This window comes from Chelonia mydas, chromosome 20, assembly GCF_015237465.2.
Source record: "Chelonia mydas isolate rCheMyd1 chromosome 20, rCheMyd1.pri.v2, whole genome shotgun sequence".
Lineage (NCBI taxonomy): Eukaryota > Metazoa > Chordata > Testudines > Cheloniidae > Chelonia > Chelonia mydas.
The window spans coordinates 2,792,491-2,817,571 of NC_051260.2; the positions used below are offsets into that span (position 1 = coordinate 2,792,491).

Consider the following 25,081-nt stretch of genomic DNA (forward strand, 5'->3'; position numbering starts at 1 on the left):
TAGGCAATGCCACCCATCCTCCTCCGCAGCACTGCATTTCCTCACTCCACCCTCCCCAAATCCGAGCTCCCCAGACTCCCAGACGCGTGGCCCCCTGGGAGCCTCCCAGTTCGCCTTTCACCTCTCTCTCACTCGCGCACAGAGCTCGGGAAAGCACAGAAGATGCCCCTCGAAGCGTAGCACAGAGCAGGGAGGACGAAAGCTGGCTAGAGGCTGAGCATTTACAGCCTCTCCCTGGTGCATCCTTCGTTCCCACTGCCCGGCTCCCAGGAGAGCGATCAATCCCACACCCAGCCTGCTCATCTCCATAGCTAACCCCAGGCCAGACCCCGCACCCCCACGTCAGAGATGAGCCCCAGGGGCAGAGTCGGGAACCAGCCTTGGTGGGCGGTGGGTTTAGTTTACCCCATTGTGGATCAGAATCTGGATCCGAAGCCCCATCCCTGCGTCTAACGTGCCCCACAAAGTGGGGGCTCGGACTAGCTCCTTGCAAGACAGCATGGATGCTGGACCTCTGGGGAGAGGCCAGTGGCTGCATCTCCTGGCTTTGCTGAGCCGGGTCCAGACACCAGCGACTTGAGCTTTCCATCTGCCGTAGGTCAGCAGATTGGGGCTGCTAATGGCTCCCTCCCAGCTCCAGGGGGAAAGTGGAGGACCAGGAGGGGCACACGCATGGATCAGAACAGCCACCGGCCGCACCGATCCGGGAGGACGCAGGGAGCGGGCAGCCGGAGCTGGAGAAATCTTACAGTGTAAGCGGGCACAAGCCCCCCCCTCAGCCGCCTCCTCCCGGTGCCGAATGCTGACTCAGCCAGACAGCTCGGTATTATCATCAGCCCTCCCCTAGGCCTCTCACCCAAGGATCTCAAAGCACTCCACTGAGCCAACAGCTAATCCATCAGCACAGCCCCTCTGGGAGGCAGGCGTCACTCCCATTTTACAAGTGGGGAAACCGAGGCACAAGCCGGGAAATGACTCATCCACCCCCCCAAGGCAGCACAGCAAGTCAGGGCAAAGAAAATAACCCAGGAGTCCTAGCACATCCACCCCACCCAGCCCCCCAGCCTTGCATCCCCAGCTCTGCTTCCTGTGGCAGACAGGAGGATGCAGGACGAGTCCAAGGCCCGTGAACCCTAAGACCTGCTGGGTGGTGGGGTGTCTAGGTACTGGCCTAGACCAGCCTGGCCCCACAGGGGATGGTACACACAGCGGGGAAGATGGAACGGTCACACAGTGAGGAGGAGACGGCTCCTGAATCCACAGGGACGTGGACCTGAGAACGTCAAACTCATCACACAGAGTTTGAACCCCCCGATGGCCAATTAGTTACATCCCCTCCCCTGCGCCCCCACCCTCTCACCTGCCCTCTTCAGGAAGGAGCCCAAATACAATCCAGGTGGGCACAAGCAGGCCAGGCCTCCGAGCCTCACGGGCATTTGCCGGCCCGGCCAGCGCAGGCTGCAGCCCCCCCAGCTCTCACTAGGAACGCGGCACTCAGCTGCCCTTTGGTGCAGCCCCTGGGGGGGGGGGGGGGTGTCCCAGCCCCCGGCAGGGCTGCACCAGCGCCCTCCCCATCGCCACGCAGAGCCCAGCTCAACCAGCCCCCCTCCCCTCCCCAGCCTGCCTCCCCGCGGGGGTGAGGGACGCACCAGGCAACCCCATTAGCGAGAGCCGTGCTCAGCTCCCGTTGGGGGCGGGAAGGGGGGGAGACTTTGCTCGCCTCCGATGCCAGAGGCGTAAGTAGGTTAAGGAGAGAAGCTGTGGTAATCCCAAGCGGGGGGGGGGGGGGGGGGGGGCGTTCCAGCATGGGAGGGGGGTGGGTGGATGGAGCAGGCCTCCAGCATGGCTTGGTGGGCTGAGCAAATCTGGGGGGGAGGGGTGCAGGGGATCTCCCCTCCGCATTCACGCACGGGGGCCCTGCCAAGCACAGAGCTGGGCACATGGTCCTGCCCGGCAAGCTCCCCGAGCCGCCCCAGCAGGGCCACTCCCCCAAGTGCTCAGGGGATCCCTCACTGAGCCAGCCCCCCGCTCCCCCCGTCTGCTCCCAGGGCCACAGGCTGAAGGGGAAGGAGCAGGGGGGGTTCCAACCTGCAGCGTTGAGGGAGGGGGTGCCAATCAGCTCCCCTTGACTCTAGGGCCGTGGGACGAGACAACTCCCACCTCTGCTCCCCCCCCACCGCGAAAGGCTTCCAGCCCCTCCCACCTGCATCACTGCTCTCCCTGGACCCCCACACCCCATCTCATCCCCACTCTTGTGGGAAGCCTCCAGCCCCCCAGGCTCTGAACCCGAAGAAATTGAGGGGGGGGCTGCCTGCTGAGCATCCCTCGCCTCTCCTGCCTCTGTGCCACCCAAGGGTGCAGATCCCCCCCTCCACGGCGGGGAGTCCTGGCCACATCTCCAAGCAGGCGTAGGAATCAGAAGTGGGTGGGAAGAGAAGGGACTCTGCATGCGCCTGGTCTGGCTCTCTGCCCTCTCCCAAGGGGGGCTAGCTGGATCGCTCCCGCTAGCCGGCCCAGGGCCCCACTCCCACCCCACCCACTGCTGCCGGGTTGGTCTATTTCTAAACCCTTCTGCTTTTCTCCTGCTCAATTCCGGCCAGTTCTGAACCTTCCGCCCCATCCCAGTGCCCCCCCAACCCACCATCCCAGTGGCCCCAACTGCAACAACCCCTCCCCAAGCTCCCCTGCCCAATGTCCCCCTGACTCCCCCACAGTTGCCAAGCCCACCCAGAGACAAGCTCACAACCCTGGGAGGCAGCAGATGAAGGCCGGAGTGGGGGACCACGTCACCACCCCAACTCCTCTGCCATGGGGAAGATGCCACAAGCCGGCTCCAACAGCCAAAGCATTGGAAGGGGGGGGGGAATCATGTGCCCCCCCCCCAGCGGGGAGAAGGGACCAGGATTGGGGGAGGAGTGCAAGCCCCCCAGCTACTCTCACCTGGCCCCATCAAATACACACAAGGCCTTGTCCCACCACCTCATAGCCGAGGGGGCTTTTAACGCTCTGCTGGAGACAGCTCAGCCCCAGGAGGGATTGGGGGAGCACCCAAGGGGGGGCAGGGAAGAACCATCAGATGATCTGGCCACATGGGCTTCTTTCCTGACCCCTAAGTTACTGGCTGCCCCCCACCCCCGTTCCAGTAGCCCCCTGGGAGCATCCGGACAGGGCAAGGCACAGGCTGGTGTTCAGGGTGGGGGGCAGGATGCTAACAAGTCCAAGGGGCATGGGGGGCGGGGAGAGGCAGTGGGGGCTGCCTCCAGATTGGCCTGTGGCTGCCAACTCCTCCCCTCTCTCCCATGTCACCCCCCCCCCCCCCCATCAGAGACAAAACCAGGAGCCATTGTGGTCTGGGCGCCGCTCCAGGCGGCTGCAAGGTGCAGGGGGAACAGATGGCTAAGCTTGGCGAGCGCTTGTGCCAGGCAGTGGGGGGGAGGCCCACCCCACAGGATCTCCCCCCCCCCCCCGCCCAACCCCTGGAGCGCACCCTGCACTTCCCCTCCCACCAGCGATCAGCAGGCAGCCGGGAAGCCTTCGCCAGCCCGCTCCTTGGCTCTGCCCGTGAATCACCATCAGGACAAGCACGGGCGCGTCCCCAGCCAGGAGGGGGGACGCCTGACTGTGTCCCAGCAGGCCCTGGGAGAGATGGGTGGGGGGGGGAACAGGGCTCCCCCAGCACCGATCTGCCCAGACAACTCCTGGCCCAACCGATCAGGGACGCGGGACCCCGGGCAGCAGCAGCGTGAAACGTGACCAGGCCAGGCCGGGCGAGCCCTTCGCGGACCCCTCCAGCCTCGGCACGCTCTCCTTCCCAAGGACGCGGAGCCGGGGAAGAGGACACGGGCCCCCTCCGTGCCGTCCCTAGCACGGAGCCACAAAGACGGAGACCCCGGAGGGGTCCCATCAAGCGAGGCCGGGCAGCAGGCCCTGGCCCGATGCCAGGCGAGGAGTCAGACGCTGCGCCCGCCCTCCACCCCCACGCACCCAGGAACACCCCCCGCCTGCCACAGCTGCGCCAAAGCAGCTCACGCTTCCCGGGGACAATTTGCACAAGCGTTTTCACTGTGTGTGTGGGTATTTATTTATTGCTGACAGCCCCCCCGGAAACTTTGCTTTCCCGTGAAAATATTTTCCCACGGGCAGATTCACCCCCCTCACCCCGGCCCCCAGAGCCACGGTGGGTCAAAACTTTTCCGTGCAAAGACTTTCACCAGGCCCGTTTCTCACGCCCCAGTTCCAATGCCTCCTCCCCAGTTCTGCCCCTCGCCCCAGCTCCCACTTCACCCAACCCCCCTGGGCTCCATGCCCCTGGACCCAGCTTCCCTGCTGGGGAAATTTGACCCCCACCGGCATCTCCAGGGAGCAAAGGGCTTTCACTGGTCCCAGGATAATCTCCCTGCTGGGCGGCACGTGGCTGTAGGACCCCAGCACCATTAGCCCACCCCCCCACGCAGACCCCCAGAAATGCTGCCCCCCACTCCGACCCCCTCTGACAGTGTGGAGGTCGAGGCTAACAAGGTCGCAAGTTGCCAGGCAGCAGCACAAGACAAGGGAGGAAGCTTCCAGCATCACTCGCCAGTCAATACGAAACAGCTGGAGAGAGGGGATCAGCCAGCCCCCTGCGCCCAGCGGAGACCATGGTGCCCCCCTACCGCGCACCTGCGGCCCTGCCCGGCACCTCAGTCCCCACTGGCCCAGGCTAGCCAGACGCTGCCGGGAGCCGCCTGCACCGTGCGCCCGGGGAAAGAGGAGAAACAGCCAGGCCTAGGCTTCGCTCCAGCTGCCAAGACCCTCTGTTCTGGCCTCCCCCTGCCACCCAGCAGGACCAGAGTGCTTTGCAAACCCTAGCTCAGGCAACGGGCACCACCCAGCTAGAGAGCCCACCCCAGCCAGAGCCCTACAGCCTCCGGACCGGGCCCCCAACACACACTGATCCACGGTTCCCACTTTAACCCCCTACCCCGGGAACCAGGCAAATGTTCTCCCAGTTGTGCAAGTGGGGAAACTGAGGCAGGGAGGTGCAGCAACTCCCAGAGTGGCCGAGCTGGCGGTAGAACCCAGGAGTCCTGACTTCCCGCATCCTTGCTTTAACTACTAGATCCCCTTCCACCCCCAGAGCCGGGGATGGAACCCAGGAGTCCTGGTTCCCAGCCCCTCCCCCCACAACTCTATTACCCAGTGACCCCTCATTTCACATTCATTCCCAACCTGGCTGCAGGGGCCTGGGGAGGACCCCCCTCCATACAAGAACCCCTAAGAGGAGCATCCCAGATGACACCGATCACAGAGAGACCCCCAAGAGCAGGCAGGGGCCAGGCCATGACAGAAGGAGGGAGGGTCCCCCAAACCCATCCCTGGGAGCTGGGCAAAGCCCAGGCCAGCATGCCAGGGAACAATCCTGCCCCAGAGCCCGTGGGGCAGGGAGGGGGAACAGGCCAGATGGTGCTTTACCAGCTGTGTCCCAGGCCCCAGACCACCCTCTGCACCCCCCACTCTGCCCACATCACAAGCCCCAAACTCCCCCAGGCCTCTGCACCCCCCCCACCCCACCAGCTGCGTCACAAGCTCCACCCCCCTCCCACACACACACAATTTGCACCTCCCCCCTTCAGCTGTGTTCCAAGACCCAGATCCTCCGGGGCCCCCACTTTGCCCCCCCAACCCTCCAGCTGCATCACAAGCCCCCCCTCCCCCCCCCCACACACACTCCCCTTTGCAACCCCCCCACCCAACCGCGTCACAAGCCCCAGACCCCCCTCTCTGCTGCGTCACAAGCCCCAAACACCTCCCCCCCCCGGACAGAGTTGCACAAAGTTTCTCCCAGCATCCAACGCCCCCTTCGCCTGGGGGAGGGCAGAGCGGAGGGACACCCCCCACACACACACACTCCAGGCAGCCGGATCGGGGGATCCCCCCCCGGGGGGGGGGCAGGCAGGGCCCATGGCTTTGGGACCCAGGAGGCTGCACGCAGCAGCTGGGCGGGGGGGGGGGCAGGATGGGCTCAGCTGCGGGGAGCCGCCCCCGGGGTGCACCCCGCGCTCCTTACCTGGCCGATGGGGGGCGGGGGGTGCCGGGGGCGCAGCAGCTCCGGGCCGCCGCCGCCGCCGGGCTCTGGCTGGGAGCAGGTGGCTGCAGGAGCCCGGGCGGGCGCTGATGTCACCGGCGGGCGCTGCTCCTCCCCGCCCGGCCCCGTGCAGGAGGCAGCCGGATGAATTATTTAAAGGTGCAGGAGCCATTTGCAGCCGGAGCGGAGCGAGCCCGAGCCCCGGGGAGGGGGGGGCCTGAGCGCGGCCGCCCCTCCCCCCTCCGGCCCTGATGTGCGGGAGGGGGCGGCGGCTGCAGGCCGCAATGGGGAGTCCCCCCCACCCCGCCCAGTGCATGGGGTGCCGTGGCGGATGTGCACTGTAATGCCCCCCCCATGCACCGTGACCGACGTGCATCGTCATGGGGGGGGCCCCCCAATGCACCGTGACTCACGTGCATCATAGTGGCCCCCCCCATGCATCGTGACGCATGTGCATTGTAATGGGGACCCCCCCATGCACGCTGACCCACTTGCATCGTAATGGGGACCCCCCATGCACGCTGACCAACGTGCATCGTAATGGCCCCCCCAATGCATCATGACGCACGTGCATCGTAATGGGGACCCCCCCATGCAAGCTGACCCACTTGCATCGTAATGGGGACCCCCCATGCACACTGACCCATGTGCCTCGTAATGGGGACCCCCCATGCACGCTGACCCACGTGCATCGTAATGGGGACCCCCCTGCACACTGACCCACGTGCATTGTAACGGCCCCCCAATGCACCATGACCCACATGCATCGTCATGCCCCCCCCATGCACCCTGAGCCACGTGCATCATAGTGGGGCCCCCAATGCACCATGACCCACGTGCACTGTCATGGGTCCCCCCCCAATGCACCAGGACCCATGTGCATGATAAGGGCCCCCGCAATGCACCATGACCCACGTGCACTGTAATGGCCCCCCAGTGCACCATGACCCACATGCATCATAATGGACTCCCCCGATGCCCTGGACATGCCACATGCACCCTATAACACCCCCCCAGTACACCAGGCACAGGGTAAAAAGTGGGTGCTGGTGGAAGCTTAAATGGGTTCAAAGCCCTAGGGAGCCGCACCTCGCTAGAGCCCCCTGAGAATGGATTTAGGAGTTAAAAAAATTCCCTTCCCCACCCACCCTCTAGCCCTTGGTTCTTTAGCCCAGGGTTGGAAGCAGCCGGGACCTCTTCCCAGCTCCCCCCAACAGTGCCAGGGGAGCCCACCTCAGCCAGGACTTTCCCCAGCTGGGCTGGGATCGTAGGGTTAGGCCCTGGTCCACTTTCGGATCCTGTCTAGCAGCAAGTGCGGGCAAAACTTTGAGTGAAGCCAGCTCACCCTGCCGCAAACTAATGCCCCAGGAATGCAAGGGGGGCGCTCTTCCCGCAGAGCTGGCATCGCCCCAATCCCCAGCATGCTGATAGGGGGCGCTGTGCCGCTGGAGATCCCGACTCCTCGTGCCCATGAACATCCGTCCAGCACTCCACCAACGGAAGGGTTAATCAGCTGGAGAAGGGGGGTCTTCACTTCCTGTCCCAAACTGAGCGTGTTGCTGAAAAGGTGCTAAACAGCTGCCATGCCCCACCCCAGAGGCAGCTGCATTTCAGGTCTGGGGGAGCGATCTTTGTAGGACGAGCTGCTGGGCTCCATCTCCGAGTGCTGTTACACCACACCACCCCCCAGATAAACAGCTGCCTCATCCTGCCCCAGAGGGGGCTGCGTTTCAGTGACAGGTGATCTCCAGGCTAGCTAAGTTGCAAAGCATCCTGGGAATTTTCTTCCGAAGCCTGGGCCAGTTCAGGCACCGCAAAGGCAGGCGAATGCTTTCCTCTCCCTTCGCCGCTGCGCTAAATCTCGTGCCCGGGGAAGGGGAGAACCCCCCCCACTCCGTCCTGCTCTGGAGCAGCTGAGTGGCTAGCCGGAGCCCTCCTGCCCCGCTGCATGGGGTGCCATTACGGCTTTGCCCCATGGGCAGGCCGCGAAATAGCCAGTCTCTGCCCATGGCCGATGAGGAAATAAAGCTGGTTTTGGCGGGGGTCTGAGCTACACATGGTCCTGGGGCACTGGCTGCTTTATGGCACCTGAAGCTGCCAGGCAAAGGTGGCCCCCAGGCCTGCGAGATAAAGGAATAGGGCAGGGAGCTCTGGGACTGGGCACCACCCGGTTGGAGGGGCGTGAGAGCCCCACTGCTAGCCCCATCCGAGGGGAGAGACACCACCCCTGCTGGCTGGCTTCGCTGCTTCCCTCCCTGGCATGCTCAAGCCTGACCCTTCCCTGGGGCCCTCTGCAAAAAGGGGGTCCCAAAGCCTCTTGTGTTGAATGGGGTGCAGCCCAGGGGCTCGGTGTTCCCCACGCAGCCCCCAGCATTGGGCACCTTGGTCAGGACAGCCAGCAGACCCCAGAGAAGCGCTTTTCCCCTGCCCCTTTCCTGTGCCCTCTGGCGGGGGGCTGGTGCCCGGCCCCTGGCTGGCTGATTGCGTGGGGGAAAGTGTGGGGCGGAACTGGCGAGAGCTGGCACCGGTCACCCACCCGGGGCTCCCTGGCACACAGGCCAAACCTCTCGGACTCTGAGCCGAGGGGAGAGGCCGTGTCACTCCCTGCTGTGTGCTCGGGCCAGCCTGGAAACCCCCCGCCCCAGACTGCAGAGTGCCCCACGGAGCCTGTTCCCCACCTCGGCCCCGACAGGAGGAGCCAGGCTGGTGGGATTTTCAGCCCTCCCCACCCTGATGCTTCTCCCTGCGTCTGCTCAAAGGCAGGAGGAGATGGGCTGGGTGAAATGTCCCCCCAGGCGCTGTGTCCTGAGCCGGGGGAGAACCCATCTCTGCCCTGCACTAACCCCAGGGGAGTGGGGCTGGAAGGGGGGGCACTGGGGCACATAGCCACTTTCCTCTTGCAAGGAGCCAGGGTTTCCCAGGGCTGGTGGGGCTGGGTCCTTGGTCCTAACTTATTTCCCCCCTCAGGGGCTGTGGGGCGGGGGGGAGCTCCTCCCCTTCTCCCACGGTTCATGCCCCTCTCTGACCCCAGACCAGGCTCCTCTCGCAACCAAGGGCCTGGCCTGGATTCAGTGCCAAGTGGGGCATGAAAATCTGACCTCCCCCCGCACACACACGGTCAGAGGCCTCCCCCTTGCGAGGCTCCCGGCCCCTCTGCTCTCACTAGGGGGAGCCCCGAGCCCGGCCCAGCCACACAAAAGGCCCAGCTGCTCTGGGGATGGTGATTAAAGCCAAGAGGCAGCCGAGCAAATGGCTCTTTTGTGTTTTCAAAATGGTGCAAGAGACAGGAGGCCTGGCGGGGGGGGGGAGGGGGCTGCTGGGCACCCCCACAATGGAGAGGCCTGCGGGGGGCAAAGGGGACTGCGGTGCCCCCCCCCCCAGCTGGCTTCACTCCAGCTACCAGGTCCTGTGTAACCCCCTCCCATCTAACCCCCCCCACCCGAGAGCAGCTCCCCAGGGGTCTTGGCTGAATCCCGCATCTGCCTGCCCCCCCCCCCCAACTCCCTCCGGGTCCCAGCCAGCATTTGCTGAGCCACTGGGTGCTTCTCCCCCTGCCAGGCCCCGGCAGGCTCAGCCCCCCAGGGCAGGGCCCACGGGAGGGCAGGCCGGGCGAGGGCTGCCAGCGCCCTGGAGCGTCCTACTCCAGCGGTGCCTTTTTAAATCAGCCCCCAATTAATACGGAAACACCCCTCGCCAACATGGACCACCCTGCACCCCCCCCGGTGAGGCCAGCCCCGGGCTCCCCAGAGCCAGCCCCTGTCCCCGCAGCTAGGAGCCACCACAAAGCATGGGAGCCCCCTCGAGATGCGGCTGGGGCAGATCCGCACGGCTCGGGCTAGCCCCTGTGCATCACCAGCCTCACCAGCCGCGCAAAGGGGCCCTGCCTGCTCCGGGCCGCCCCCTGCCCTGCTGGGTTACAGACGCTGCCAGGAGAGCGGTTTGGAAACTCCCTCCCGCCCCCAGCCCGGGGCCACGCACCGTCTGGCTCACTCCAGATGGATGAACCAGCCCCTTCCCCTCTACGCTTCCCCGGCAGGGGTGGGGCACTTCAGAGCTGCACCCTTGGCACACGCTGGGGGACCCACATGCCCTGAGGCCCCAGGGCTCCGCCCACTCCCATAGCTCTTCTCACCGGGCAGGGCGGGGGCTCTGCTGTCCGCCCCCTCACTGCGTTTAGCCTCCCTGAGGCAGCTGGATACAGTCTCTGGCTCCTGTTGGACTGTTGCCCTCAGAGCCTTCAACAGCTGCCACGTTCCAACCCAGAGGTGGCTGCATTTCAGTGGCCTTTGTATTGCGGTAGTACCCAGTTGCCACAGTCACAGACCTAGGCCCCTTGTGCCAGGTGCTGCTCAGAGACCAGGGGCCTGGGCTGGCTTAACTCCAGCCCAGTGCACAGAGCCCTGAGCTGGGGGGCAGAACTGGGTTCTAGGCCCAGCTCCGCCACTAAACCGGCTCAATCACTTCCCCTCCCCAGCTTTTGTCTAAGGTCCTCAGGGCAGGGAGAGTCCCACCTGCTATACAGCAGCCAGGGGCCCTGAGCTCTTAGGACCTAGAGATGCGGCTGTAGACCCATGGGATCGGCTCAGGGAAGATGCTGGAGGAAACAGAGAGGCCAAAGGGAAACACCCCACTTATTGCACACGAACCTGGCTCGCGAGCTCTCTGGCAGCTGCTGTGGGTGGAATATCCTCGCCCCAGTCCCCAAGCCAGCCCTGCAAGAGGAGCAGTGAGCAACTAGACAAGGCAACCAGCTGGAAGTGCATCCCCCCAGCCTCCCTCTGCTCTTGCACGGGGTACAGGCTTGGCAGAGCAGTGGGTGCTAGTGCCGGACCCAGACACTCAGGAGTTAACAGAGCCAGCCGCAGCCCGCAGGTACAGCTGAGCAACCCGCTGCTTCTCCTCACGGACTCTGCGCTGGCACGTCTCCTGCAGCGCTTCCCACAAGCCCGGGGCTGCGTCATCGCCCGGCTGCCAGCGAAGCCATGTTAAACAGGCACTGGTGCCAGACCGGGGCTTTCAGTGCAGAGGGGGATGGGGTCAAGGACTGGGCCTGGAGCCGGGGCAGTGCCAGAAGGTGGCATTCAGGAGTCTTGCGGTCCTGGATGAGCATATTGGGAAGCAGACAGGGCTGGGTACTCGCGCCTAGGCCAGTGGCCCCACCTCTTAAAGCCAAGCCCAACGGTTGCACACCAAGAGACAGAGGCTCGTTCCAAGAGACCACCTGCCCGTGGGAAGAGAACGGCGCCGGCCGAGGGAGGACGTTGGGTCAGGCCAGCCCGAACTGTTTCAGAGCCAAGGCCCTTTGTTCTCCGCTGCCCAGAAGCGTCCGACATGCTGCTCTGCCATCTCAGGCCCTCGCTACCCACCTCCCCCCAGCCACCAGGGACAGAGTTCAGCCGATCCCCCCACCCGCTAGTTAAGCCTGGGCAGGAGCCAGGCCAGAAGATTGCACCGCAGCATGGCCACGGGGGGTGGCCAGGGACCAGTCAGGAGCCACAGACAGGGGCTCAGGTTGGGAGAGGAATGACTCAGCAGCTAGACTCCTTGCTGCCGCTCGACCCCTCCGCAGGGCACAGAGCCGAGGGGAGGGAAGGGGGCAGCCGAGGCCCAGCGATCAGCTGGGTTGGAAGCTAGTGGCGCTGTTTTACTAGCCCTGTAAGTTATACTGTGGCCCCCAGAATCCCCCCTCACTGATCCAGGTGTCACCCCTCGCCCAGAACTCTGCCCCATGCAGATCCTGCCCCCCACAGCCCCAACAGCCCTGCTTCATGTTTTAGACGGATGTTTTATTGGAAACTTTAAATATACTCTGGAGACAGGACACAACACCCAGCTCGGGCCCCGGGGAGCCGGGTGGGGATGCGCTGGGGGAGGGGTATGACGGAGCCAGTCGCTCACGAGTGCTCTTCGGCCAGCTTCTCCGCCTTCGCCACAGCCTCCTCGATGGGGCCCACCATGTAGAAGGCCTGTTCCGGCAGGTGGTCGTAGGTACCTGTGCAAGAGGGAGCAAGGGGCAGCAGTGAGGAGGGGGACCCAGCTTCCCTGCACCCCAGGGACTCCCCACAAGGGGGCAGCAAACACCAGGGCTCTTATACAGGTGGGGAAGGTCCCTGCAGCTTCACAGGAATCATGCGGGGGGGGGGGGGGGGGGGGTGCTATATCTCCACCCCCCCAGCCCAAAGAGCAGCTCCCCAGATGAAGCTGGAACACACCAGCCAAGCCCCTGCCAGGCAGCCCAGGACAGCAAGACAGCCACGTACCTCAGTGCCCTGCTTGCAGCACCAGGAGATGTGGGTCCGGCCTCCCAGCTAAGAGCAGAGGGGAGACTCCATGGGCCACAGCCAGTGTCCCCCCTACTTCTAGGGCTGGGTTAGCTCAAGAGTCAAGAAGCCCCACCCCTGGCACCTCACCTCCCAGGATGTCCTGGAAGCCCTTGATGGTTTCCTTCAGTGGGACCAGTTTGCCCAAGTGGCCAGTGAAGACCTCGGCCACCTGGAACGGCTGGGACAGGAACCGCTGGATCTTCCGGGCGCGCGCTACTGTCAGCTTGTCCTCCTCCGACAGCTCATCCATCCCCAGGATGGCAATGATGTCCTGGAGGGATTTGTAGTCCTAGGGGGAGAGAGAAGCGCTGCAGGCCACCGACAGGCTGGCAGAGCTGGGGGCAACCAGAACTGCCCGCTCCTCGGCAGCTAACCAGAGCTCCCAGCTGGCCAAGCCTTCCGTACGCAGATCCCACAGGCTGTACCCTTGAGCTTCCCCTTCCCATCAGCCTCTAGGCCAGCTGCTTCCCCAGCCTGGGGGCACAGAAGAGGGGACCCAAGCGCCTCCCAGTCTGTGCTCCTCCCCTCCCCCTTGTACAGACGGGGCACTGAGCTGCAGAGAGAGCAAGGGACTTGTCCCATCTAACAGCAGGGAACTGGACTCTGCCCTTCCACGGCCCAGTCTCACCTCCTAACCACGGGCCCTTTGTCGCTCTCACCCCATACAACCTCCCGTCACAGCTCTCACCTGTAGGATCTTCTGCACCCCCCGGGCCACATCGTAGTGCTCCAGCCCCACGATGTTGGGGTCCATGATGCGGGAGGTGGAGTCCAGAGGATCGACGGCAGGGTAGATGCCCAGCTCAGCAATGGCGCGGGACAACACAGTAGTGGCGTCCAAATGGGCAAATGTGGTGGCAGGGGCAGGGTCGGTCAAGTCATCAGCTGGCACGTAGATCGCCTAGGCAACAAGGGAGATGGGCTATGATGGCTGAGCACCACGGGGACGTCACCCTTGAGGTCATGCTACAGCAGCACTACGGGAAACCTCTCCATGAGCCGGGAGAGGCCTGTGTCCGAGGGCGCACTGACGGGCCACTCCCCAGAACAGTTACCTGCACAGAGGTGATGGAGCCCTTGCGGGTGGTGGTGATCCTCTCCTGCATGGTGCCCATGTCAGTCGCCAGGGTGGGCTGGTACCCCACGGCCGAGGGGATTCTGCCAAGCAAGGCGGAGACCTGAAAGGAAGCAGAGCCAGGTCAGGCGGAGGCTGCAGAGACACAGACGGCCTTGCCCGGATGGGAGCCTTTCACATGGATTGGACGAGGTGGGACAGTTCCATGGTGAGACACAGAAGGGCCACCTGGACCTGCAGGGAGTTCCTCCCCCCTGACCCCCCTTTTCTCTGGTGGCCAGTGCTCCCCAGCTCACCCCGTTGGCCAGGGGACCTGCCAGTCAGGCTGGGCAGGTGACCATGGCTCCCTGGCACCGCCCTGCCGCCATACCTCAGAGCCAGCCTGCGTGAACCGGAAGATGTTGTCTATGAAGAGCAGCACGTCCTGGCCCTCCTGGTCCCTGAAGTACTCGGCCACCGTCAGCCCAGTCAGCGCGACTCTGGCACGGGCGCCTGGGGGCTCGTTCATTTGCCCATAAACCAGGGCGACCTGCAGCACAAAGGGAGCAAACTTGTTACCAGGACAGCTGGGGCTGCTCGCCAGGCCCCACCTAATGCCCTCCGCTGGGCCGTTCCAGGAGCCCCAGCGCTATGGTGACAGACTTACTGCCCGTGGCTAGGGGCAGCCCTAGCTCTGCCCCTAAGGACCACACATTTCCCAGAGGGGCTGACCCCGAGGCTCTTTGCTTGGCCAGCCACAAAGCATTGCTCAGGGCACGCTTCATAGACCTGAAGGTTCGGCTTTCCCTCCTGGGCAAACACGGCGGAGCAGCTTGACCCCCAGGGACCTTATCCAGGGCCCCCCCTCACCTTGGAGGTTGTGTCCTTCAGGTTGATAACTCCAGACTCGATCATTTCATGGTACAAGTCGTTCCCTTCACGGGTTCGCTCCCCAACGCCAGCAAACACTGAGTAGCCACCATGGGCTTTCGCCACGTTGTTGATCAGCTCCATGATCAGCACGGTCTTGCCCACGCCAGCGCCTCCGAACAGACCTGGGCGGGCGGGGGAAGCGGGTGCAGTTGGTTAGCTCAATAGCGCCCTGACAAGCAGCTCCTTTGCCACAAGGCTCTCCCTGCCCCCGCCCCTTTTTCCTTCTCAGAAGATTGGAAGTGGCTTCAGCAAACTCAGAAGAACGAAAGTCACCAGGTTACTCATCAGTGAAGGAAACAGGGCGCATTAGCAAGGGCAGGAACGGACACGACTTCTGAACCCACCACGCTCCTCTTACTCGGCCCCCACACTAACAAAGGTTCAGGGTGGCTTCCTAAGCTCTGAAAGGGAGCCCAGCTCCATGAACCACGTGCTGACCCCCCCTCCCAAACTCCGCCTCCCTCCCCCACATGGCCCCTTTGATTTGCAACGTACCGATTTTGCCGCCCTTGGCGTACGGTGCCAGCAGGTCCACCACCTTGATGCCGGTAACCAGGATCTCTTGCTCTACGCTCATCTCAACGAATTCTGGGGCTTCGGCGTGGATAGCAGCAAACCTGCAAGACAGGGGCCCAGAGGATCACGTCAGCTTGCAGAAGCTGGATGGCCTGGGAGGATGGCATTCAAGGCCTGCTAGGGTGTACTGTGCCACCGGCTGGCGACCTCAGCTGGAGGAGACACGAGCCATTGGGGTTTCTGTTGTTGTGGACAGCTCTTAGCAGAGGTTCAGTTCACTCTGCTTCTCCGCATTTGTACCGCATCTAGGCAACCGGGACCCACACTGGCTGGATTCAAGGCACTACTGAAATCTAAGGGCAGAAGTTACTTAATAGGGAGAAGACATCCGACGTTCAGTTTAGCTCCTGCTAGTCAAGTCCCTGTAACGCCATGGAGACGCCAGTGCAAACTCTCAGCCATTTAACTAGGCCCAGAGGGTCTGTGACAATGCCCGCCCCCCACTCTCTCAGGCAGTCCCAAGTGACATGCAGCCCAGTCTCTTTGCAGGGGCTTGCCCCTTCTCCCTGGCCCTGCAAGGCCGGAGACCGTTTGCACTTACTGTTTGGTCGTTATTGGGCCTCTCTCGTCGATAGGCTCCCCAATCACATTCATGATTCTACCAAGGGTCTCAGGGCCTACGGGGATTCTGATTGGGGCCCCGGAGTCCAGCACTTTCTGTCCTCTCACCAGGCCTTCGGTACCGTCCATGGCGATGGTACGAACTGTGTTCTCACCTGCCAGGGCACGGGAAAGGAGCATTACATGGATGCTACATAAAGGCAATCACAGGTAACAAGACAGTTGCTGCAAAACCTGTCCTGACTGACCACTGCAACTTGTCTTGACTGACCACTGCAGAGTGAGAGTGTGTGTGTCTGTCTGTCTCTCTCCGTACTCAGCAGGGAGGACAGTTCCAGGGACGCCTCGTGGTTAGGGCACTAGCTTGGGAGAGCTATATTCAGCTCCCTGCTCTGACACGTGTGTGACCTTGGGCAAGTCGCTTTGCCTCTGGTACTGGAGGCTGCATAGGTACCCAAGGTGGAAAGGACATCAGAGCAGGTGACATGCACAGGAATCCCTGGGAACAGCTTTCACTGCATCCCCTGCTGTGGCTTCCTCCTAGACAGATTCAGGCCAGCAGCCATTTTAAGCCTGCTCCTCCTCAGACCATAGTAGTGGCTTCAGCACGCTCAGAAGAACGAAAGTCATCACGTTTGATCATCAGCGAAGGAGCCTCAACCCTGTGCCAGTTACAGACCTGGAGGGGCCGCCGCTTACCCAGATGCTGAGCCACTTCCAGCACCAGCCTGGTGTCCCTGCCCTGCACCTCAAGGGCGTTCAGGATCGGGGGCAGCCCCTCGTCGAACTGGACGTCCACCACGGCGCCGATGACAGCCACGATGCGGCCCATGGCAACCCCGGCCTTGGCGGCGGGGGCTGCTTGCGCTGCATAGTCCCGTCCTGGGAGGGGGCAGAGGAGGCGAGAGTCAAGGTCAGACGCTGGGGCAGGGGACAGGCTGTGATGCCCCACCAGGGGATTTGGGGGAAAACAAGCGGCTTGTCAGAGGGAGCTGGGCCCCGTGGGAGAAATGACCCTTGCAGCCGCTGCCATCTGCACCCCGGGGGGACCAGCGCCCCCTGCTCCCAGGGCGAGTCTCCCGGCCAAGAGTTTCGCCTCTCGCTGCTGTGGGAGGCCAACCTCCCCCTGGGCCGCCCTGACCTGGGTCAGTCCCATCCCAGCCCAGGGCTACGGCCCCCTCCCCGATGCCCGTCCCCCCCACTCCCCTCCGGGCCCGGTTCCAGCCCGGCTCCCTCCCCGGCACCGCCCCCCGCTGGAGCCCAGATCTCCTGGGGTCCCCCCCCGCTCCCACCCCCCCCCCACTGCGGCCCAACCCCCAGATCCACCTTCGCTGCCCCCCCCCGCGGCCCGGTTCCGGCCCGGCCCCCCCCGCTCCCTTCGACCCCCCGCCCCCGCGGCCCGGTTCCGGCCCGGCCCCCGCTCCCTTCGACCCTCCCCCCCCCCGCTCCCTTCGACCCCCCGCCCCCGCGGCCCGGTTCCGGCCCGGCCCCCCCCCGCTCCCTTCGACCCTCCCCCCCCCCCGCTCCCTTCGACCCCCCGCCCCCGCGGCCCGGTTCCGGCCCGGCCCCCCCCGCTCCCTTCGACCCCCCCCCCGCAGCTCGGTTCCGGCCCGGCCCGGCCCGGCCCCCCCCGCTCCCTTCGACCCCCCCCCGCAGCTCGGTTCCGGCCCAGCCCCCCCCGCTCCCTTCGACCCCCCCCCGCAGCTCGGTTCCGGCCCAGCCCCCCCCGCTCCCTTCGACCCCCCCCCCGCAGCTCGGTTCCGGCCCAGCCCCCCCCGCTCCCTTCGACCCCCCCCTGCGGCCCGGTTCCGGCCCGGCCCCCCCCGCTCCCTTCGACCCCCCCCCGCGGCCCGGTTCCGGCCCGGCCCCCCCCGCTCCCTTCGACCCCCCCCCGCGGCCCGGTTCCGGCCCCCCCCCTCTGCTCCCTGCCCCCCCGGCCCCAAGGTGACCCCGCCCGGCCCGGCCCCGCCCCGCACTCACGGGCCCCGCCGGCGGCCGCGCCGCGCAGCAGCAGGTCGCGGAGCGGCCCCGCGGCCCCGGCCGGGCCCAGCGCCCCGCGCCGCAGCAGGGGGGAGGCGGCGGCGGCCGAGCAGCGACCCACGAACCCCAACATGGCGGCGCAGAGTGAGCCCGGCCGCCCGCCCGCAGAAGACCTGCGCCGCGGGGGCGGGGCCGCCGGGCCGCACGTGACCCAGGCCAGCGCGCCCTGTTGGGCGGCGGGCTTGCCCGTCCTGCGGCCCCGCGCGCTCATTGGGCGAGGCTCCTGCCCATCGCCCCGGGCGCCTCTCTTCCATTGGGCAGGAGCTCTGCCACTCGGGGCACGCTCCCCCTCCCAGTTGGTCCACGCGAGGGAGGAAACCTTCCGCGGAGCTTGAAGGGGATTGGCCGGTGGAGCTGGAAAAGGCGGGCTCCCTGCTTAAGGGCACAGGCCCCAGGAAGGCGTGAGCACGTGTTCAGCCTTGTCCTTGCCCCAGGGCAGCCCGGGCCTGGCGGGGATGGGGGGGCTGGTCGGGGGGGAGGAGGGGGTTTCCTGACTCCTGGTCCCACAGGCCTTCCTCAGCCCCTGCAGCCGGCGTGGCCCCCAGGGAGCGTCTACACCTAGATGGGCCCTTGGCCTGGTTTTAAGCCAGACGGTCCATTTTCACATGGGTTTGACCCCTCTCCGGTACTGAGTGAAAAACCGCACGTGGGTTGGTCTGGACTCACTTTGCAGAGTGCAAAGCTCCCTCCCCGCTGGTGTGACCTTGCCCCAGACATTCCTGGGGAGGGGGGCAGGGGGGTCACCCGATCCACCCTGCCTTGTAAACCCAGCTCTGCAGGTGGGTTTACAAGGTGCTGCCAAGCCGAGCTTCTGCGCCCACGCTGCAGGGCTTACAGTCTGGGTGTGGGTCGCCCAGCCAGGCTAACGTACCCATGCTGCAGCACGCAGCTCTTGGGGCTAGGATTTCAGTTGCATCCACACTGCAAAATGACAGGCCTTGGACCTAAATTACAATGGGACCCAAGCTCTGACTCATTCCCCTAGCAGAGTCCTGGGATTCGGGTCCTGAAGGCTTGTTGACCTGAGGCTGGTTTGTGTGTGGACGGAAGGGGAATCTGAACCAGCACAGGGATTTGTCCCAGGTCACACAATGAGGCAGTAGCACTGTTAGATACAGAACCCTGGAGAACTGACTCTCCGCTCACCCAGCACAGAACTGGGAAGACAACCCAGGAGCCCTGGCTCCCATTTTCCCCTCCACTAACCGCCTCATTCTCTGCCAAATCAACACCAGTGATGTATTAGTGCGCCGTTCCCACCGTCAGGGGTAGCCCTGGCCCCAAGTTATGCCACCATTTTAAGTCTGGCTTTTTTTTTAAAAAAAGGAGTATTTCCATAACTGTGAAGCTTGAATAGAAACCATAGTGGTTTGATCACTGTAGCGGTGACGTGCATGGCTCAGAGCACGGTGCTCTCCCACTTCGGGTTTGTACCGACCTCAACGATCCACTGCAGGGTTATGAGGTGCCTCGCGAGCCTGCTTCAGTAGCAGACCAATGCCAGTGCCCAAAGCTACAGGGCTGCCATGCTCTCTCCCCTCGCACAGTGCTAGCTTTTCAAAGGAAACATAAAAGTGACATCCTGAGCTCCTGTGGTCACTAAAAATTCCACATCACTTTTTGCGGTGGCTAGTCCCAGAGTCCTGGCTAGAATCTCACTGGGGTAGTGAGCCTCAACCTCTTCCCACCCATGACTCAGTACCCCTTCTCCCATCTAGCCCTTAAGAAGGGTGGTTGCTTGCTGAGAACCCATTCACTATGGTAATTACACTGTCTCCCTAACCCACCAGTTTCATTTGGACACGTTGTTCTCCAGAAATTCCTCTCCTAAACTTATGTGCACTGTTATAAACAGCTGCTGTGATCCACTCAGAGATGGCTGCATCTTAGAGTATATGGGAGGAGGGAAGGTATCCCTGTGATCCGTTCTCCCATCGGTTTCTAAACCATGTTGGCTCCCCTGCCCTTGTCATGAAAAGTGCTATACAAAAAAAAGAAAGAAAGATACTAATAATCAGACATCCAAAATTTTGAATAAAGGAAAGTCTTGAACAGGATGGGGAGCAAAACATCGGTATCCCTTAGGTATCCCTTAGATTCTGTAATCCCAGGTCATACACAGGAATCTACCACCACCACATGAGCAAGACCCACGGATGAGTTATCTACACCTGGCTAAAAAGACTCCAAAAACAGGGAAGGGTACACAGCTTTGACCCATCCACTTTAGGCACGAAAAGTGTTCCAAAACCTTTGAAGAACACTGATGAATCACATCATTGAATAAGGCAGGCGGTGGAGGTTTCTGAAGTCAGTAATTCGTATCCACATGCTATAGCAAGAGCAAGACGTGATCGGTCAACGTGAGACCTTCCGCTCATCAAGATAAACCTGAGTTGGCTGCACACCAATGCACATATACGATAGGAAGGCTTAGCTAAAATAACCTCCCCACTCAGGCCTTGAAAGTGCTTTACAGCCAATCACCTTATTTCACATCCCCAGTATGGAGGTAGTTTATTATCCCCCATTTTACAGCTGGGGCAACCGATGTGCTGAGAGCCGCTTTGCGAATGGTGGCAGAGTACGTCAATTTCAGCAGAAACCAAGATGTCCCCACTCCTGTCTTTTAACTATGAGATGCTCCCACAAGAAGCTCATTACCAAATTGGGGACCGTAATTCTTACCAGCACTGATCCACATCATTTTTAAACAGGGTAGGCAGAATTTCATTTTATTAATATAATGTATCAATTTAAGCATTTGTTCAGTTCTAGTTTTTAATTGATACAGTTGTGCAAAATTACAGATTTTAAACATTTTTAAATTTTTTTGATTGAGTCTAAGTTTAATGACAGTACAGTAGACGTTGAGAATCAAAAAGTTCAAGCTTTATAACTGTTCAAACATAAATTGTTAACATCACGTGTCGAAATATACAAAGTAGATCTCCTTTAAATCAACAGCTGAAGTTCTCAAGTAGCGTTTTTCTTACGTTGCCTCTCTGTAAATTCCAACGATCACCATCAGAAATATTTCTTTTGCTGGCTTGCAGGCATGCAGCAAAACCAACATTTACCCATAAAAATCCAATTCTCCCAAGCCTAATTTTGGATGAACATCAAGGGCTTTACAGTAAAACAATACCTTCATGAGATCCTTAACTCTGACCCTTGGGCATGAAATACAGACACCAGAGCAGCTCTGGAAAAAAAATCTACTTGCCCGAGATGATTATTCTGGAGGGATGATTAGTTTTTCCTGATCCTTCTTTGCGGTAAGGTAGAACAAATAAATCTTCTGCCTGGACTGGTAATTTTCACGGGAGTTTTACAAGGTTGATAATTAAAAGATTTTATTTATTTATTAAACTCCTCTGGCTGCAGATTGATTTCCTTTGCCCGCCCATTGTTTAGCCTTGCCCTGAAATGTAGCCACTTTGACAAATGGACCGGAAGGTAATGCTGATGTCACAGGAGCTTGCGTATTGTGCCTCTTTGTCCTTGGTTGAAGTGTTGCTTTGTAACTCGGTCAATCCTTACGCCTCCTCTAACAACAGTCCAGTAAGCGAACTTCCTCCTGAGCTAGCCCGGCCCCATTGCACATAGCTATCCATAGACCCTGCTAAAGTGCAGACCTAAAATTAGAACTACCGGCCAGCATCTCAAGCCGCCCTGCATTTCTGAAACAGGGACGCTTCTTCCACGCCGTGGTCCCAGGTACGCTCACTGCACCACCCGCGTTCTCACCGCGCGCTTGGAGCGGAGATCAAAAGGGACAGGCACAAATTGGGGACAGGGCTGACCCTTGGCTGAAAGGTGAGCTGTCTTTTTATAGGGGATAAGCACAACGCATGAAGGGCCTGAGCTGGAACACACTGAAGTCAATGGAAAGAATCCCCATCAAGGCCAATGAGCCCCCCACTCCAAGCAGTTGACAGTTTGACTAGTCAGATTAGCATGAGTAATAGCCCCCAACTTGCTAAAAGTTATTCTGCACTTTTTATTCTCATTCTAGACTTAGCTGACTAAGCCTTGGCCGTGTTGCAGTTTACGTATCCCTAGGTAGACGAACTGCGGTATCCTTTTTGTCTGGTTCCTCACGTTTACAGTATTGGATGCGGTTTTTTCAAGCTGCGGGGAGGGCGGGGACACCCCCAATAGAAGGGATTTATAAAAGGACTTTGGATCTGCCCAGAGCCTGACCACCGCTGTTTTACATCTACGCCCTCATGGAAAGAATTACAGTGCGCACACACTCACAGAGACTCTCACTCAAGCTGATATGGACTGAAAACAGCAGTTAATAGAATCTAAGATGAGCCCTGCCTGTTACCATTACATAGGGGGGAAAGCCAGGAGAGGTATAACCTGTCTATGACCTATACATACCTGTCATCCCCTTTACTGGCCCCATAGCTCTGAGTTTAACTGGCCCAAGAGGAAGCAGCCCCGCTTAGGGCTTCGGGGACACACTTGTGGAAAGTAGTAAAAATCATCTCTGCCTGTTGGCACTTTGGTGCTTTCGTTCCCTCCCTCAACCATAAGCTCCTCAGGGTACAGGCAAACACCACTCCTCTTGGTTTGCGTTACACTCTCTTCCCAGCCCAGTATCTGCACACCACAGAACAGCCGCTTAAGCGTTATCCCGTGTAGCCACAGCTCGACCCGCTGGGACTCCCAGTAAGCCAAGGCAAATCAATGCGAAAACCAGTGCAGAGTTGAGTTCATCGGGGCCGTCAGACTCCACAAAAGCCTTTCTACCGTAATGCAGGTTCCAGCTGTTCGGGGACCAAGTGCTGCAGCTCAAAACATACCCTCTCCCCCCAGCATGCAGCTGCCTCGGTCTGGGTCACGTGGCAGCACGTACCGATGTAGGTCAGCACGACGAGCGTCAGCGTCTACCCCGAAGCGTCCCCATTTGGACAGAGTGGCTCGAATGCCAGTGTTAGTTCTGTTGTCTCTGGATTGGTGGATGGATCCCCTCCAAGTCTGCCTGGGGGATCCCCTTTGTTTCCCTGACGCCAACCCTCACTCTAGTCAGATGCATCCTCACTGGGTTCGGGAGATCATATGCGGTCCCTGCAGGCCAAGGGGCCCTGGTCGTCTCAAGGCTCAATTAAATATCAGGGAGCTAAGAGCAGTATGTTTAGCCTGCTCAGCCTTCCTCCTCCACATAGTAGGGAAAAATTTATTAATTTGAACAGACAACTCGGCTGCTGCCTTTTACAGAAACACGCTGGGAGGAGCACAATTGACCCAGCTTTGCCTGGAGGCAATCCGCCTCAGACTTTCATAGAAACAACTCGATTCACCTCTGAGCTGCTTAGCTTCCAGGGAGACAAAACGCATTAGCGGGTCTGCCGAGTGGGTCCTTCTCTGATCACCACGAGTGATTGTTATGCCCAGATGTGGCTAAATCCATCTTCCGGCTCTGGGGGACGCCCCAAGTGGATGAGAGCAGGACGCCCTTGGTGCGCTCTTGTAGATAGTGAACAAGAGAGTTGACAGGTTTCAGAGTAGCAGCCGTGTTAGTCTGTATTCACAAAAAGAAAAGGAGGACTTGTGGCACATTAGAAACTAACAAATTTATTTTAGCATAAGCTTTCGTGGGTGGAGGTCCTAGCCGGAGGGGCCCCAGGGTGTCCAGAATGGCCACTGGTATGGGCCTGAACCCATCCTTGCCTGGACCATTGTCCCTTAGAATGAGGCTGGGGGTGGGGTGGGGGGAGACGTTCCCCATTCTAGAAGGGATACAGATGGTATCACATCCAAGTCTGAAGAAGAAACTGAATGTTTCTGACAACAGAGAGGCAGAACCAGTTAGGAGTGGGGAGGGATAGCCAAGCCCGGGGATGTCGTCGGAGGCTTGCCTCTCGATTGCACCGGGTCCTGTGGAAGCTTGGGAGGTAACGGCACTACAGGGTCTAGACGCAACGAGGTAGGAGCTGTAGGTATCAGTACCAGCTGTCCACCTTCTTGTATTGCTAGTAATACTGGTACCAACAGGCTAAGCAGGTCCCTTGCAGCTGCATATGCTTCTGGGGCAGTTGGGGACAGCACTGTCGATTGCTCCGCAGCGATTTTCCAGGGGACAGCCTGGATGGACCCGGCCCAGCTTCTGCAGGCAGCAATCCTCTCTCCCTAGGCAACGGGAGTCTCAGCATCTCTGTCTCTTCTTGGCTTCAGTACAGACACACTCAATCGACGCACCAAACTTGAGGAAGGCCTCTCTTTTCTCTGGCACCGGTGAACGGGAACAAGAGGCTACAGGCAGTCTCCGGTGGGGCACTCTGTACCAAAGCTGATGTATTTGGGGCGCTTTTCCCGTGACATGACTCAAAATGGAGCCTCCATAAGCAGCACTTGAGCCTCCCCATTGTCTTCCTGTGAGCAGGGCTTGAATCCTTTACAAACGTGACATTTGTCACTAAACTGGGATTCTCCCACACATAACTAGGGTGGGAGTGGGCTGCTGGCCAGCACAGGCTTAGCACAAATCCATCAGGGCTTAAATCCCAGGGAGGCATCGTTCCAGTATGGAGAGAAAAACTGGTCAAAAGTCCTAAAATGAAACCCTAGCACTAAGAACTACATAAGGCTAAACGACAACTAACTTCTAACAATGGGATACATACACAGAGCGACAAGTGCTTCCCTCGCAAGTCTGGAATTGCTCTGACAATCACTGGCGGAGAGAAGGAACTGAAGAGGGTTGCGGTGCGGGGCGGGGAGGGGGTATAGCCCTCTTACATCAGCACACAGCGGCATGTGGCAACAGAGGGCGCTTGGATCACCCTGATGGGTACCACTGCAGGAAAAACAAACAGTCTCTGGCAACCGTGCTTGGGGCAGGACACATCTGCAGTGGAATGGATGCGTGCAAGGACTCACAGAACATCCACTTTCTCTGCATCAGCTGCCTCGCTCATGTTCCCATGCATTTTCCATTTCTAGATAGCCCAGTTCTTTTCCACGCGTTTATATTCAATGCAGGGGTTTAGGTAATTGCCCTCAACGGGCAGCGACTCTATTGAAGCAGGTAATTTGGACCTTAGTTAGATATAGTAATAGCTGGCAGTTGTCCAGCTCCTAACAATATTTAGGACCCCTTTAAAAGGGAAGTTGCTTAAGTAGACATCGCACTGAACAGAGGGACACACGGCTTGTGACTACAACAGCAAATAGAGACAGTAACAGAACGACAACAAAAAGTGAACAAGCAGGGTCACATCTTAGTATTAGTTGCATGAAGCCTGACGTATGTTGTGCCAGGAATAGGCCAGAGGCTCCTGTTCTGCAGAAGGTACCAGGCGAAACCATAAGTGACGACAGTGTCAGGTAACGTTCTTTGATGTACCTATTGGCAGGTAGCAGGGCTGTCATCAGCCCTACCTGCACAGTTCTATTAATGATCTTATTAACAAAGCCCCAGAGACTAGAATGATGCACACAAGGCTGGTCCAGCTTTCATCTGATGGGCACAAGTGACTCCTTTATCAAGGCTTACCAGCCTAGGAAATCTCCTTT

At 60.5% G+C, this 25,081-nt stretch overlaps 1 protein-coding gene and 2 non-coding genes across 3 annotated transcripts; all 3 read right to left on the reverse strand.

Annotated features, from left to right (window-relative positions):
• Positions 1-11,829: 11,829 nt before the first annotated feature.
• Positions 11,830-17,644, reverse strand: ATP5F1B (ATP synthase F1 subunit beta). Its single transcript, XM_037883698.2, has 10 exons — positions 17,492-17,644; positions 16,211-16,393; positions 15,492-15,666; positions 14,870-14,991; positions 14,312-14,496; positions 13,833-13,991; positions 13,443-13,565; positions 13,076-13,288; positions 12,475-12,676; positions 11,830-12,056 (listed from the first exon to the last, which is right to left on the reverse strand). Exons 1-10 carry the CDS (start codon positions 17,622-17,624, stop codon positions 11,959-11,961), a joined length of 1,593 nt encoding a protein of 530 aa, XP_037739626.1. The 5' UTR covers positions 17,625-17,644; the 3' UTR covers positions 11,830-11,958.
• On the reverse strand, positions 14,595-14,668 carry LOC114021058. The gene has a single exon (XR_003565717.2). It is a non-coding gene; the product is annotated as a small nucleolar RNA SNORD59 (small nucleolar RNA).
• LOC114021059 lies at positions 16,090-16,163 on the reverse strand. The gene has a single exon (XR_003565718.2). It is a non-coding gene; the product is annotated as a small nucleolar RNA SNORD59 (small nucleolar RNA).
• Positions 17,645-25,081: the final 7,437 nt, after the last annotated feature.

Bases quoted from the DNA above. Each gene is read 5' to 3' on its own strand.
- ATP5F1B (XM_037883698.2), bottom strand. From the start codon at position 17,624: ATGTTGGGGTTCGTGGGTCGCTGCTCGGCCGCCGCCGCCTCCCCCCTG. The intron at 15,667-16,210 runs GTAAGCGGCGGC...GTGCCCTGGCAG, and splicing joins GGAAGTGGCTCAGCATCTGG to GTGAGAACACAGTTCGTACC. The intron at 13,992-14,311 runs GTGAGGGGGGGC...TTTGTGCTGCAG, and splicing joins TGAAGGACACAACCTCCAAG to GTCGCCCTGGTTTATGGGCA.